Genomic DNA, 17,479 nt, shown 5'->3' on the forward strand with positions numbered 1-17,479 from the left:
TGTTTGAACAAAATTAATGTTAATGACGAGTGTAAACTATAGCTGGACAGTTATTCCTGAATTTAAATGGTATCATTTTGTTATATGCAAAAATGACCTGATTTTATTACTTGTCAAAGTCATCATCATCATCAACATCATCATCATCATCATCATGATCATGTTTTCTTGTTAATACATTTTATCTGTTTGATGAAGCTTGCACTACCTGGCTTTTACTTTTCAATACAGTTATATTGTATGCCCAAGGGCTTTATAATGTTAAATCATAAATTTGTATGTACAATATTTTCAAGTGATTTACCTGTCAAATGTGTTATATAACAATTTGTTTTTTATGTCTTTTATGACAGTTAACCTTCTACCTTGCTCTAGTTTTAAATAGGTGTAAGGATAAAAAACTTATGTATGTCATTGTATATAGTACAAAAACTGCTGGGTTCTGCTTGATTAAGGATGTGTTAAGGTCAAATTCATAACAGCATAAATGTAATCGGCAGTTATTTTGAATTTTGTAAGGATTAAAATTCTCATTCATGTAGTACTTTAACACAGCATTTCAAGTAGAGTGTTAAAATTATGTTGGTTTGTATTAATTGTGTTTATAGGATTACTTCAGTGTGAGTCAACCTGTTCTCATAAATTTGAAATAATTACAATCGAACAATTGATCAATATCGGATTATCAATAAAAAGATGATCTGTACTGGCATAGTTTTGAAATTAGTGAGGACAAATAGGCATTCATTGGTAGGACTTAAAATTGTTATCTTTGTGAATTAGTCACTTTAAGCAATATATTTTCAAGTGTGGAGTTTTGAGTTTCGAACGGATATAGGGCAGGTGAAAAAAGAACGTTTTAAATGACACAAATAAAAAAAATTGTTGATTTTGAAGTTTGAAACGTCGCTAGATATTAGAGAAAGGAAAAGAAAGGATTTAATTGACATGAAAAGGAAAGACGGGGGTAATAGGAGGTGTCAAGTTGGAGTAAGGTTTGACGGGAAATAATGGGGGAAAAAATACATTCTTTGTAATGTTAACAAGTATTCCATATAGTGAAAAACAGGTGTTTAGGGAAATTTCCGTCCATTAAAAATGGTCTTTAGTAAACAGATACGGAGAAAACTGCGATGGCGAAGTAGGAGAAACTCCTGGTAAGTGTAAAACTAAACATTTTAAGATACGAAGAATTATTTTGATATGTATATAAGTTTGTTTTCTTATGTTTTTATAATGTCATAATTGTGATACACACAGTTACATCAGCTTTCTTCTCCTTTAATGGAACAGATGTAAGGGATTAAAGTCTTTAAGATTTTTTTCTTGGATTCAGACCTCAAAATTTGGTATCATTTAGATTATAAGTGGAATTAGCACATTTTGCAAATTAAAGTCCAAATTCTCAATTTTCGAGGGTTAATTACACTGTTTTCTTCATCCTGTAGTCTAGCAACATTTATCATTTTTAGCTCATCTGATTTTTTGAAAAAAAATGATGAGTTATTGTCATCACTTGAGCGGTTGTCGGCGTCGGCGTTGCCTGGTTAAGTTTTATGTTTAGGTCAGCTTTTCTCCTAAACTATCAAAGCTATTGCTTTGAAACTTGGAATACTTGTTCACCATCATAAGCTGACCCTGTATAGCAAGAAACATAACTCCATCTTGCTTTTTGCAAGATTTATGGCCCCTTTTGTACTTAGAAAATATCAGATTTCTTGGTTAAGTTTTATGTTTAGGTCAACTTTTCTCCTAAACTATCAAAGCTATTGCTTTGAAACTTGGAATACTTGTTCACCATCATAAGCAGACCCTGTACATCAAGAAACATAACTCCATCTTGCTTTTTGCAAGATTTATTGCCCCTTTTGTACTTAGAAAATCAGTTTTCTTGGTTAAGTTTTATGTTTAGGTCAGCTTTTATCCTAAACTATCAAAGCTATTGCTTTAAAACTTGCAACACTTGTTCACCATCATAAGTTGACGCTGTATAGCAAGAAAAATAACTCCGTCCTGCTTTTTGCAAGATTTATGGCCCCTTTTGGACTTAGAAAATATTCGATTTCTTGGTTAAGTTTTATGTTTAGGTCAACTTCTTCTCTTAAACTATCAAAGCTATTGCTTTGAAACTTGCAACACTTGTTCACCATCATAAGCTGACCCTGTACAGCAAGCAACATAACTCCATCCTGCTTTTTGCAATAATTATTGCCCCTTTTGGACTTAGAAAATCATTTTCTTGGTTGAGTATTATGTTTAAGTCAACTTTTCTCATAAACTATCAAAGCTATTGCTTTAAAACTTGCAACAGTTTTTTCACCATCATAAGTGGACACTGTACATCAAGAAACATAACTCTATCCTGCTTTTTGCAAGAATGATGGCCCTTTTTAGACTTAGAAAATCATGGGTAGGACAATATTTCTATTACACAAAAAAAATCAGATGAGCATCAGCACCCGCAAGGCGGTGCTCTTGTTTTAAATATATTATTAATTGTTGTATTTGTCATCTTCAAAGAGTCAGAATGTTATGTCATTAAAAATTTATGAGTGTAATTCCATTATGGTCAATATTATAGATTGTTTAGCCTTCTGCTTGATCAGTTGTCCATGAACTGTTTATATACAAGGCCTGTATACAGTTATCACTTTAAGAAAACCAAGACACTAAGTTTCTAAGTAATGTTGTAGGTTGATTATTTTATGCCTTTTATTTTAATTATTGACCTCACTTTACATGATAGTACATGATAAGGCCAGACAACACTATTGATCTCATAAGCTCTGTCACATGATTCTCATGCTGTTCTAGTTAAATGGCACCATTATTATCAATTTGTTCAGCACCCTAAGCATTTTGTTTATAGCTGTAGTTTTAGGCTTGGGGACATTTCAGAATTAAGTACTTTTTTGTAGTCAGAATGTGAGACACCAGAACACGAAATAAGAATCGTGGAAAAAAGTAGTTATTTTCTCAGAAGCTTTATTGGAAGTTATGACATAATTACTGTGTCATCATTGTTCAGTGTAGCGGAAAAAACACTTTCATAAAGCTGTAGTTTTATGCTCTCATAAAAGAAAAGGATTGGTTTGCAGGAACTTTTGTAGAGATAGGATTGAAATTACTCATTACAGGGAGAGGTAGTGTTTATAGATCAAATAATGCTTATTCACAATGTTAATAGCAAAAATTGACGGGACAAGGAAGTCTACGGTTCTGGTAACTGTTATAGAAGTTTTGGTCTTAATTGTGACATCTTCACAAAACCTTTCAAGGCATTGTTGAAAAAATTGGATTGTTGATTGGGGATCAGTCGTCTGACTGGCTATTGTTGACCGCAATTTTGAAAGTGACCAATGGCAGAGTTTTATAAACTTTTAATGTGGAACTGACCAATAACCTTTCTACCTCGCCCTAATTGCTGTTTTTGCCACTAACTTTCTGCCAGAGAGTCTTCTTTATCAGTGTCATCTGTATATTTTTGTTAAGTTTTGTTTTCAGTATAATATTATGTAGGTCATTCAGTTATAGTGTACACATCCAAACATGATACATAGCTGTCGGAGGTCAGGCAGCTTTCTTGGAAAGTGGATTTGGGTTTTGCTGTTTAATTGTTTAGGGTAACAGCCGGAGGAGCGTAGGGTAACAGCAGGAGCGTTTTTAGTCTGGTATAAATTTTGTCTTCACTTTGATGCGACTTGTCTCCTATATTTTTTTTTCGTTACAGTATCTTTTTGTTGTGGGCCTACTTTGCGATGCATGGTTCTAAATTGGCTGTGTTTGGGGTGCTCTGTGCTTCTGGGAAATCTACGCTTACCATTTCTTTTGGCTTATATCTTACAGTATTAATTTCATCGACTGTGTCAACCATTTATTTAGGTGGACTTTCTTGTATGGTGGGCTTGATATCACCGCACCTGTTCCTGAAGATTTTTAGAAAGTATTTTTTTATTGAGCATGACTGTACATGAAAGATTTGTTATGTATTTTCTGTCACAGTCAATATACATTACCTCATAGAGAATGTATGTAAAGGCATGTCTAAATTCTGAATGCTTTTACCAGCTGTTGCAGTATAAAGCTGTGGTTTCCATTAAGTTTATTGCATTGAACTCCTGTGCAAGTGAATATAAGATGTGGAAGGTATATATTTAGGACAAAATTGAAATATCACATGTGAGGTTAGTTTTGTGTAAATTTTTTATGCTGATTTTGTTTGATATAATGGTATCGATCTGTTTACCATTTTCCTACACAGTTTTAGCTTTATGAAATAGTGATGGTCATTCAGTATATCCAGAGTATATAATATTCCTTCCTCTTGTGCCAGTATTTTCACTTTAGTTTGCTTGATAAGGGCCAGTCAGCGTATTTCTTGTTTTTGTTACATTACCAATTTAAAATTGCCACACACATAAATGATAACCAGTTAACATTACAAGTGCATTCCTTGCCTTTTAAACTATCAGAAAGTTACTTAGTTCCTAACTGAAAATTATTATATAGAAGGCGAGGATAGGAATTTATGGTATTGTTTTCTCCTGTATTTTGATTCAAATTTAGTTCATGTGGGGAAGTTAGCAGCTGCAATTTGTGAGGACTGGTGGGAAGGGAGTGAATACTGTGATGCATTAAAGCCAGTTTAGGGTGTAGTAACATAGCCTGTTGTTGAAATGAAATAGATATTATGTACTTGTAAGTCATTCCATTTTGATAAATATAGAACATGCAGTCAGCAGCTATTCTTATAGCTAATTGAATAGTTTTTATTGACAAACCACATCAGACCCTGAACAGGTTGAAGTGAGAATGAATGATGTACTATATTTGGACCTGTCGACAGTTACATAGCTGTTGACAGCCTTTCCTGTCAACAAACAATTTATCTATTGTTATCTTTGTTTTTGTTTGATCTTTCATCATCTTTTTTTTTTGAGGTTTTACACTTGTTTCAGTCTTTGATTTTAGAAGTACAGTACAACAGTGCTTGCTTGAGTGCTGATGCTAAAGCCACTAGGCTCACTTGAGGTATTCTTGTTGCCCAGGTCATATTCCTCATATTTTCTGTGTTGAGGTAGCTGGAAACCCTGCCCATTTCATATTCCTCATATTTTCTGTGCTAAGGTAGCTGGAAACCCTGCCCAGGTCATATTACTCATATTTTCTGTGCTAAAGTAGCTGGAAACCCTGCCCAGGTCATATTTCTCATATTTTCTGTGTTAAGGTAGCTGGAAACCCTGCCCAGGTCAGCTGGAAACACTGCCCAGGTCATATTACTCATATTTTCTGTGTTAAGGTAGCTGGAAACACTGCCCAGTAGCTGGAAACCCTGCCCAGGTCATATTCCTCATATTTTCTGTGTTAAGGTAGCTGGAAACCCTGCCCTGGTCATATTCCTCATATTTTCTGTGTTAAGGTAGCTGGAAACCCTGCCCAGGTCATATTCCTCATATTTTCTGTGCTAAGGTAGCTGGAAACCCTGCCCAGGTCATATTCCTCATATTTTCTGTGCTAAGGTAGCTGGAAACCCTGCCCAGGTCATATTACTCATATTTTCTGTGCTAAGGTAGCTGGAAACCCTGCCCAGGTCAATATCCTCATATTTTCTCAGTGCTAAGGGATATCTGCGTAAAACCCTGCCCAGGTCATTATTCCTCATATTTTCTGTGCTAAGTAGTAACTGGAAACCCTGCCCAGTCAATTCCATATTCTGTGCTTAGGTAGCTGGAAACCCTGCCCAGGTCATATTACTCATATTTTCTGTGTTAAGATAGCTGGAAACCCTGGATCACTTGCGCACCATACCTTTGCTGCTATGAGAGATTGGTACATATTCATCAATAAAATCACACATATTGTCTGTAATATAATATACAAGCTTCATTTAAGTGTATGCAGTAAAACCTGCATATTTTATACATCAAAGGAGTTTTAGCTGTACTGTTTTAAATATAATCTAATTAATAAAATATAAGCAAGAATATCTATTTTCCAAGTCCAAAGATTATATAAAAAAAATTTGGGTGACCAATGTCAAAACTCCAGCTTCTGAGGACAGTTGTGAAATTGACAAACAGCACAGCACAGCTTGGCAACATTCTCTGACAAATCTTTTATTTTCATGCGGTTGGTAGACATTACTATCTTTTTTGAAGTTTTTGGATACGATGGTACTACAGTCAAGCCTGTAGCAAGCAGCCAGCCGTCGAGAGTGGTACAGTTCAACTGCTGCTTAAGAACTTAACTGGAAATAAGAACAAAAATATCAATTTGGGAAGTTTGCTGAATGACAGTGCTTAAAGCAAATGAATACTTCATAGACAGTTCCAGCTGTACACAAGAAGGCATATTCCTTGAGAATATTCATATCCATCATTTTATGCACACAGCCTAACAATTTTGTTCCATCATGGAGTCTGTCTTTCAAAATTAATTTATATCTTATTTTCTCTTTCTGTTAACAACTCATTAAAAGTTATGTCATATAAAAAGGTGGATATCAAAGGGGAGGTGGGACATAGATCATGAGAATAAATTAGGGAGATCCCAATCTTGCCCCTTTCCTGGTTTGATAGGGATCATGAAATAGAGGGGTTGAAAAAATCTGTCAAATCAAACTTGCTTGATCTGGACTTAAAAGAAGCAAGATCTTGTGAAAGTACCGTACATTCCTACTTTTTAAGCTGTTTAACAATATATGAGCTGTGCCATGAGAAAACCAACATAGTGGGTATGCGACCAGCATGGATCCTTTTAAAGCCTGTTGGAATTGGAGAAACTGTTAATCCGCGCAGTCTGGTCAGGATCCATGCTGTTCGCTTTTAAAGCCTGTTGGAATTGGAGAAACTGTTAGCGAACAGCATGGATCCTGACCAGACTGCGCGGATGCGCAGGCTGGTCTGGATCCATGCTGGTCGCATACCCACTATGTTGGTTTTCCCATGGCACGGCTCATATGTTATATAACTCATTTTATCTTTTCAAAATTTTGACTGACTTACATAAATTCTTTGTTACATTTTCATCCAAAATGAACCAGGTCAATATTTTGTGTCACATTTATTACACCAGTGAGGATGAATGATTTCCCCATAAAAAAAAAAACAACATATCTTCGTGTTTATCTTTATGAACCTTTTTAGCACCAAAGTTGAATCAGAGCTTTTTTTTAAAATTTATTTATCTACAGTGTCACGCATTATCGTGACTTGTGGTAACTTGCTAATTTTTGGGGCATATTAATTTCCAAACTAAATCTTCACAACAAAAGGATGTAATTCTATTTACCTTTTAGGTTTTATGACAAATCTTGAATCTCACCATCTGATAACCAGCAAATGTAACAGATGTCATTTCTATTATCACCAAAAACCATCAGAAGTCTGCCCATCAGATTCAATTTACATGTTTTCAATCACATGGCTGATCATGTGATGAGCAGTGTTACTAAAAATAGCTCAAATACTCTTCAGTTGTTTCCTGCACTTCTTTCTTGACAGGTGAGGAGAACTTTTAATTGGTGTTTAGATTGCCCTGTGGACATGAGTGACTGAATACCTTTAATTAATCGTTCAGATGATATGAGAATAGCTACTTCATTAACATTTATAATTAGTCATGTACATTTATGCAACATATTTCGTGTCATTTGCAAGGTTTAAACAGCTTTGTCATGGTGTTTTGAGTCCCGAACGTGAAGTTACTGGTGTTTCTTGTTCTCGGCTGCAGTTGGATAATATACATAAATTTCTTGATATTGTAATATCATGATATACTTAAATGAATATTGAAATGATTAAGATATTTTGTTACATTAGACTCTGGATTTTATAAGTGAAAATGAGACATAATATTAATATAAGGAAATTATTGGAAGCTGATGTTTATGAAGGAAACATTTTAATGGAACGTTTGGAAGCATAGGAAAATGAAATGCTTTTCTTATTGGAAACTATTTTCGGTGCTGAAGAAAGTGAAAATGGTGATCCCATGTCTGTAGGATTTTAGTAACTGCCTTGAATATTTCAAACATTTTATCTGCGAAAAGGTATAAAAATGGTGTTTGCTCCACCACCTGTGTTCCTGCATTTGGCCTCTACACTAATGCCAAGGAGGAAGTCAAGGTGAATTTGTCTGTCTCTTGTTATTTATATAGTTTATAAATCTGTGTGTAAAATGCAAATATACAATATAATAAATGTATATGTGTAACATACAAAAAATGACATCAGCATTTAATTGTGTTATGCTATTTTTAGCTCGACTATTCGAAGAATAGTCTAGCTATTCTACTCACCCTGGCGTCGGCGTCGGCGTCGGCGTCGGCGTCACACCTTGGTTAAGTTTTTGCATGCAAGTACATACAGCTATCATTTAAAGGCATATAGCTTTGAAACTTATTTATTCTTTTTCTAGGTCAATTACCAACCTCACTGGGTCAAGTTCCATAACTCTAACATGTATTTTGAGCAAATTATGCCCCCTTTTGGACTTAGAAAATTCTGGTTAAAGTTTTACATGCAAGTTACTATCTCCAAAACTAATGCAGATATTGAATTGAAACTTCACATGTGTCTTCGGGGTTATAAAACTAGTTGATAGCACCAAGTCCCATAACTCTGACCTTCATTTTGGCCAAATTATGCCCCCTTTTGTACTTAGAAAATTTTGGTTAAAGTTTTGCGTGCAAGTACATACAGCTATTACTAAAAGGCATATAGATTTGAAACTTATTTTTTCTTTTTCTAGATCAATTACCTACCTCACTGGGTCAAGTCCCATAACTCTGACATGTATTTTGGCCAAATTATGCCCCCTTTTGGACTTAGAAAATTCTGGTTAAAGTTTTGCGTGCAAGTACATACAGCTATTACTAAAGGCATATTGATTTGAAACTTATTTTTTCTTTTTCTAGATCAATTACCTATCTCACTGGGCCAAGTCCCATAACTCTGACATGTATTTTGAGCAAATTATGCCCCCTTTTGGACTTAGAAAATCCTGGTTAAAGTTTTACATGCAAGTTACTATCTCCAAAACTAATGCAGATATTAAATTGAAACTTCACATGTGTCTTCGGGGTTATAAAACTAGTTGATAGAATCAAGTCCCATAACTCTGACTTGTATTTTGGGCAAATTATGCCCCCTTTTGGACTTAGAAAATCCTGGTTAAAGTTTTGCGTGCAAGTACATACAGCTATTACCAAAAGGCATATAGCTTTGAAACTTATTTATTCTTTTTCTAGGTCAGTTACCAACCTCACTGGGTCAAGTTCCATAACTCTTAACATGTATTTTGAGCAAATTATGCCCCCTTTTGGACTTAGAAAATTCTGGTTAAAGTTTTACATGCAAGTTACTATCTCCAAAACTAATGCAGATATGGAATTGAAACTTAACATGTTTCTTCGGGGTTATTAAACTAGTTGATAGCATCAAGTCCCATAACTCTGATATGCATTTTAGTCAAATTATGTCCCGTTTCGAACTTAAAACTCTTTTGATATTTAACATTTTGGGTAATAATTTCCTGCTTCTGTGACAATATTTCGAATAGTCGAGCTTGGCTGTCTTACGGACAGCTCTTGTTCTTTTTGTTTGAATGTAGAATTTTAAAGCAAGTCTTTAAGAAAGAGGTGCATCAAAAAAGCCACCAGCTTTAAATCAGCTTCGTTGTTTATGTTTAGGGATAAGGGCTAATATTGTATTGCTGTTTTATGGCCAAAAAGTCTTGTCATTCTACATTCTATGCAACTTTATAGCTGTGATTGACTGGTCAGTATTATACAGTAAGAGATTTTGTTTTTACATAGTTTGTGACAGTATATTAATAAGAATAAGAAGATATTGACGAGTCTTGTATTCTGGCCTTGGTATTCATATGATGTTTTCTTCCTAGACAATGACTTTAAGTTCTGTTTGAATGGTTGTGGTGTTTCCAGAAATGGCTCTCTAGAAAATATCTTCTGCTTTCAAGGCAGTTGTGAGAGAGCCTGTGTGTAACAGTTACTACAGAGGTGCTAGCAGATCTGAACCTTTAGGCAGCATATATATACACACCTTGAGAATGCATTCTGCAACATTCTAATATGCTTTTCTCTGTTAAAACACTCTTACGCTAGAATCACATCACATTAACGTGCTGTGATGTCAATGTTTTGTTGCTGCTATATTTCATGTACTGTTTTAAATTAAGGGCATATTTAAGAATTGAAATAATTTATAGCAAAAGAGTGTTTTAACACTATTAATGCACTCTGGTGGTAATACGTTGTACAAATAATTTCACTCTGGCTGTGACGTCATGTCATTATTACACCTGATGTTATAATAACCGCCCATTGTACATAATAGTGTTAAAACGCTCTTTTTTGCTATAAATTATTTCTTAATTAGGGCACCAATCATTATTCACATTTATAGGGAGGATATACTTTTGCATTTACATTATATTTATGGCAACAATTACAATGATACTTCCACTTAAACAAAATACTGACATGAACTGCGCTTTAATTTTTATGGTATTGCACAATATTAACTGCACAAATTCCCCTTATTATCAAGTTATTTGTGCTAATGACAACATTTCTGACACATGTTTAGAGAGTCATTTTCACATTTCATACCAAATTGGGTGATTTGTGTCCCATCTTTAGCACTATGATATTTTATGTCATTGTTAACCATCAAATAACCTCCCACAAGTCATCGATATTGTTCCTTTAAGTTCTGTGCAGTTTTTAGTGGTATTAACATGTATTTTGTATACATTAGATGGTCTAAGTTTTTTATAACCATGACTTGTACAAATGACCACAAAATGTGGGAGGGCAGTTGTCATTTTGATAATAAATATACACTATAATCTACAGGTCAATTATTGTTATTGTTTTGAAGACTTGATGTGTGTGAGACATTAAGTAGTAATCATACTAATTTTGAATGCATGTGCGTGTTAAAAAAAGTCTGTATTTTTGTGTAATATATCCAGTTACTTACTATTTTACTTAAGTGTTAGAAATTTTTATTTTATAGTCAAGTTTAATATAATTTATTTATTCATTGATTTACTTTATTTTATAATTTAGAAAGCTCTTTTCTAGTTTAGAGTCAAGGGGCTGAACTCTTTCCTTAGACTAAAGTCAAGGGGCTTAACTCTTTCTTTAATTTAATGTCAACGGGCTGAACTCTTTCCTTAGATTAAAGTCAAGAGCTTTAACCCTTTCCTTACTTTAATGCCAAGGGGCTGAACTCTTTTCTTAAATTAACGTCAGTGGGGCTTAACTCTTTCTTTAATTTAAAGTCAAGGGGCTGAACTCTTTCCTTAGATTAAAGTCAAGGGGTTTAACCCTTTCCTTACTTTAATGTCAAGGGGCTGAACTCTTTCCTTAATTTAAAGGAAGATCATCAAGGTGTTGGGTATATAGGCTTGTAAATAATATGATGAAGGGCAAAAGCCTTCTTGTTCATGTTGGTTGTAAAATCACTTGTATCACAGTCTATGTTTAATGGACTTGAGACCAGTCTGCAATACCACATTCAGAACTTAAAACATTATTATAAAATTCAGGGAGGAGTGTGACATCATATGCCAGTCATTTTAAGAAAAAAATGTGACATTTTAAGCTGATAGAAATGTTTCATCTCAAAGTTGCTCAAACACAGTATCTATGAACTATAATGGCAACAAATTATGATCCTGTTGTATCAGTGGCATTAGATACATGACTTTACTTTATATGAGGGATGAAATATGGCATCACATAACATTTTTCTGAAGGAAAGTGTTATATATATAAGGATGTTTTTTCTCAAGTGTTACACCAGCTGGTATATATATTTATGAATCACTGCAAATGATGAATTGTTTTGTAAAGTTAAAAGTCTTTTGAGTTAACTGATGATAATTTACTGTCAACCATTGTGCTACATTCACCTACTTTATTCTCATTCAACACTCTTAAAGGCCCATTACTAAGGGAAAGTGAGTTGGCAATTTTTTTCATAGCCAGTGCATAGACTTCTGCAAGACACTAAATAATGAAGATTGGCAGGTCAAAATTTACAGAAGGTCTTTGGAACTCAAAGAAATGTATGTGTATTTTGTTGAAATTTCAATGAATTGACAGAATGACCCCCCAGGTCTTTTTAACGTTCTTCATACTTCATAGAAAAATAATTGTACATATACTGCGATTTATTTCGAATTTCTACATACCAACTTTCATTTTCCAGTAAAATGAAATAGTTTCTGTGCTTTTTAAAAGAAATTAAAATGTTCACTTTCCTTAGTATTGGACCTTTAAGTAAATGAGCCGTGCCATGAGAAAACCAACATAGTGGGTTTGCGACCAGCATGGATCCAGACCAGCCTGCACGCTTTAAAAGCGAACAGCATGGATCCTGAGCAGACTGCGCGGATACGCAGGTTGGTCTGGATCCATGCTGGTCGCAAACCCACTATGTTGGTTTTCACATGATGCGGCTCATTGTGTTTTTGAAAACAACAGTTTAGATGGTGTTGAGAGGTGATGGGGGTTTGATATTTAAATCATTATAATTTAGTACCTTGACAAGCATTATGAACTTAAAAGTTAGGCTAGCTGTGCACACTTTAATGAAATGCACACATGGGTGGGGTACCACAAAAAAAAGTATCAAAACAAGGATATAGGTTAATCAGTACATTTAAATGTTAAAAAATTGCATTGTCTTCAGCCACAAGGTTGAACACTAGACAAACAGGAAATTCAGTTATTTATCAATTGGTGTTGAACATGTCAGTGTAACAACTGGTTAACTCCATGTTAATGTTTATACAGTTAGGCCTTTTATTTTTGATCTTTCGGTTTACGGAACCGCCGCTCAAAAAAACGTGTTTTCAGAAAAAAAATAAAATTGGAAAAACGTGATTTTTTTATTTCCTCCGCTATGACATGAAAGCTTGCATAAGAAAAAATGCATCGCGTATTCCAAAAAAAAAAAAAAAAGTCTCGTTCTTCCAATATTCGTCACGGCGAACGAGTCAAATCAACATTAGGAATTCCTATTCCTATAATTCTATTTTTAAACTGCATATCTTATGCATGACGTAAACGTCCCATTAAAATTTCCGATATATACTGCGCCCAATCAGCATGCTTGTTACGCAATTTACGAAACATTTAAAAATGGCTGCGCCCAGGCTGTATTATTTCCAAAGTTTTGAAGTAATTTTAATGAAAATGCAAGAACATTCAAAGTTGCAATGTAGTGCTTTCCTGAAAAAATGGCCAATTGTCGGTGATATGCAGTCTGTATTTAGTATACAACTACGTTTATGGTAACTGTTGTTCCAACAGCGCAATGCTTATTACGGTGATTCTATGCACCCCTTATTACGCGAACTTGAAAGCATTTTTTCCCGAAAAATATCATTTAAATACACAATGATGACAGTACTTTTGTTTGATGATATAAACTGGTACAGGGGACATTAAAACTGTGTAATAATTTGTAAGGCCCGGTAAGCAAACGTTTTGCCTGTACAGCTTTTTGGCGTCCGGTAACCTTTTGTTTATAAGTTATGAATTACATATTTTTAATGAAATTATTGTACGTTATATATTAACATCAGATTAATGTTGATTAATGTTGATTATAGATGTAATTACTGTCTTTTCCAATGTAGCTGTGCAGTAGATGTGGCAAGACAAATATTGACTAACAGAATTTTCAAAGATCATTGCAAAGATGAACTGTTGTGTTACATTAGGCGTAGTCCTGGCTTCCAAAACTCTAAATGCCGCTTTTTTATATTTTGTTTTTTCATAGTTGCAGCTTTTCCAAATCCAGTATATAAACAGAGAGCGCTGAAGTATCTTAAGCTACGTTAGGCCTATTCATAAAATAAATTAACAAATACCAAGAAAACCATATGAGGAAAGGCAAGGCTTCCAGTTAACAGACATAGGCTAGGTGTCTGTTTACCAGATGGCTAGACACTTCCTATTCCTAACACTTAAAAAGATAATTGCTTATTAGGCACAGTGCAGTGTATGTTGTCATCTGGAACAACTGATACGATACGTATTAGACCTTCCTGGTTGTCATATAGCTGTACCCCTAAGTTTCAGACTGGGTCCATAAACAGCCAAGATGCTTGAAAGCTGCTGAGTGTAAAATCATATATCCATGGGTTTAAGATCTGACAGTGTTGTTCAAATTTGGGGAATATTAGATTCTTCCATCTGTTGTTTTAACAGAAGGTATTAATTTCAGTCAGTGTTGAACATATGACTTCTATGTCTCCAATCATTTAGTTTGTGAGAATATATGCAGTTTTTATGTATACAGTCCTTTCAAGAAAAATGTTACAGCTACCTGCCCAGCTGTATATTAATGTAATTTCACAGAAATACCAAGACAAAAATTTTTCTCAAGCTGCTATAACAAGCCCCAAGGCTCATTTTTAATCAAATATAACCAAGGTCACAGGTATCTTTGCAGGAAAAAGCATCAAAAGTGGGAAAGAAGATTATAACATGCAGCCTGTGTAATGTTATGTAGAATTTACCCATATTCCTTTCAAAGGTCCGTTTCCTACGGAAAAAAAATATTCTGATTCTGTTTTTTAATTTTATTTTTTTTCCCTCCTCCTACGACCCTGTGTCATCCTGGCGGTTCGTAAACCAAAAGATAAAAAAATAATGGCCTTAGCCAGTTTTTGTGCTGAAGTGACAACTTGTCATATTTTATTTCATCAACAGTCATTCAGTTGAAATGACAAGTTGCCAAATCTTCCATATAATTACCAGGTGGTGTGTTAATTAGTGCTTATTGATACATGTTACACAATATAGTTATATGCCTAATTATGTGATAATTGCTTATCAGGCTCTCTACATCTAGATAGATAATTATAGTTGTTTTTGGGCTGGCATCAGTTGCTTCCAGGTTTATCTGGAATATTAAAACCAGTTTGCAAGACTTGATTCAGAAAAAAAGTTAGTTTTTTAGCTCGACTATTCATAGAATAGTGAGCTATTGCACTCGCCCATGCGTCGGCGTCCGCGTCGGCGTCCGCGTCCGCGTCCCGATTTTGGTTAAGGTTTTGTATGTAAGCTGGTATCTCAGTAACCACTTGTGGGAATGGATTAAAACTTCACACACTTATTCACTGTGACAAACTGACTTACATTGCACAGGTTCCATAACTCTATTTTGCTTTTTTACAAAATTATGCCCCTTTTTCGACTTAGAAATTTTTGGTTAAGGTTTTGTATGTAAGCTGGTAACTCAGTAACCACTTGTGGGAATGGATTGAAACTTCACACACTTATTCACTGTGATGAACTGATCTACATTGCACAGGTTCCGTAACTCTATTTTCCTTTTTTACAAAATTATGCCCCTTTTTCGACTTAGAAATTTTTGGTTAAGGTTTTGTATGTAAGCTGGTATCTCAGTACTTACTAATGGGAATGGATTGAAACTTCACATACTTGTTCACTATCATGATCTGACATGCACTAAGCAAGTCCCATATTTCTACTCTCTTTTTTTTTCAAAATTATGCCCCTTTTTCGACTTAGCAGTTTTTGGTTAAATTTTTGTATGTAATCTGATATCTCAGTATCCACTAATTGGAATGGATTGAAACTTCACACACTTGTTCACTGTCATGATCTAACATGCACTGTGAAGGTCCCATAACTCTACTTGGCATTTTTACAAAATTATGCCCCTTTGACTTAGCAGTTTTTTGTTAAGTTTTTGTATGTAAGCTGGTATCTCAGTATCCACAAATTGGAAAGGATTGAAACTTCACACACTTGTTCACTGTCATGATATGACATGCAGTACAGAGGTTCAATACCTCTACTTTGCATTTTACAAAATTATGCCCCTTTTTCAACTTTTGTATTCATTCAATTGACAAGGCTGTTGAATAGTCGAGCGTTGCTGTCCTCCGACAGCTCTTGTTTATATGGGTTGAGCATCATTTTTAGCGGTGTTTCAGTTATGTAGGCAGTGGTTCATTGAAGTTCCATAAGGCTTTCAATTTTATGCTGAAAAACAGATAATGCTGCTAGTCAATTAGAGACTTCACATAACTGAACGGTTAGAAAAACGCTACAATATCATACATGAAATTATGAAGACAGGGTCATAAAGGGAGATAATCAAAACATTGCATTTTACATAACTTTCTATAATGCTGATCATACACTCAAACCTATGACAAATACATGAGAAAACAATTATCATAACACTGAATTTAACTAGTAAATAATATATTTCATGTTCATAATAAAAAATGTGCCACAGTCGCATTTTAATCAAAGGCATTGTTAGCCTTTAACCTCCCCTTGTTTCGCGGATTTCTTTCTGCACTGACCTGTTCTAACTTAATTGATAACTTCCGAAGTGCAGAGGCAGAGGGGGAAATAGTGGTTAAATTGATTGTATGACCTGTAAACAGACAATTACTAATAATACCTTATGATATTACTATGAAATGGTTATCATTTGAAAAATCTATCCTCATCATTATCCGCCTGCTTCTGTGTCATCATAATGAATACCACTCCTTTTCAAAATTCAAATTTGCAAAATTCAAGAAGTTCCTGTAACACCAGTAGAATGATGCATTATAATAAAATTATAGTGTATTAAAGGGCCTTAATGGTTTAAATTTTTATCTTAAAAAGGAGAGTAAACAGCTTTCCAGATAGATGTAGTCTGGCTACCGACTAGATTATCTTTTTTTTTTCTGTAAAAATTCTGTCTTCATCAGTCCTGGCTCAGATTATCTATGTTTTGAGAAGACAAGGGACATAATTATACAAAATTTGAATAGCCTCAGGAGTTATCTCCTTTGAACAAAACATACGGTCTGAACACAGACTAAGACAGATGTTATATGTACTTACATGGTCAGAAAAGCACTACTTTTAATATAGCACATAAACTGTTATAGTTAGAGCCATAAAGGGAGGTAATAAAAACAATTGAATCAATAAAACATTCTAGTATATTCAGCAATATTAAAACCTTCCACAAATGTTAAAGAAAGCATTTATTGGAAATAGGATTTAACAAAAAATTAATGTATGGCAGCCACATTATATACAAAGGCGTAACATGAGCCTTTAAGTTTTGTTTCCTGAAATAATAAAAAAATTCAACGACTATAACAATATATAAGAAAGTGTGTTTTATATTTGTATTGATATTAAATGCTCTGCACCCGAATATTTTCTAAAGAGCTGTCATTAGATTTTTGTCAGTACAGTGCCAGAACTTTTTGTTTAATTATTCTGACAGTTCAATGGAATATATTATATTTCATTAACTATATGAAACAATATAAATTATTATTAGCATTATAGGTTTGAGGGTTGGAGTGTTCCATATTATATAAATAATAAAATTTCAAAAACATGATAACGGTACTTGTTACGTTTATCGGCTTATCTGTTTGGAATGAA

The 17,479-nt window shown here is 34.2% G+C and overlaps 1 protein-coding gene across 18 annotated transcripts in view; it reads left to right on the forward strand.

Moving 5' to 3' along the window:
- Positions 1–17,479, forward strand: part of LOC123558132 (disabled homolog 2-interacting protein-like) — a 207,598-nt gene that overhangs the window by 164,255 nt on the left and 25,864 nt on the right. Inside the window, exon 1 of one of the 18 annotated variants that reach the window (XM_053525655.1) lies at positions 617–1,157. The exons of 16 other annotated variants lie outside the window; for them this stretch is intronic. In XM_053525655.1, coding sequence (XP_053381630.1) covers positions 1,099–1,157 — 59 coding nt within the window. In that variant the 5' untranslated portion in view covers positions 617–1,098. Of the gene's footprint in view, positions 1–616; positions 1,158–7,598; positions 8,127–17,479 lie in introns of those variants that run through there. One more of the 18 variants, XM_053525652.1, reaches the window with a different exon arrangement.

Source organism: Mercenaria mercenaria, chromosome 15 (genome assembly GCF_021730395.1).
Source record: "Mercenaria mercenaria strain notata chromosome 15, MADL_Memer_1, whole genome shotgun sequence".
NCBI lineage: Eukaryota > Metazoa > Mollusca > Bivalvia > Venerida > Veneridae > Mercenaria > Mercenaria mercenaria.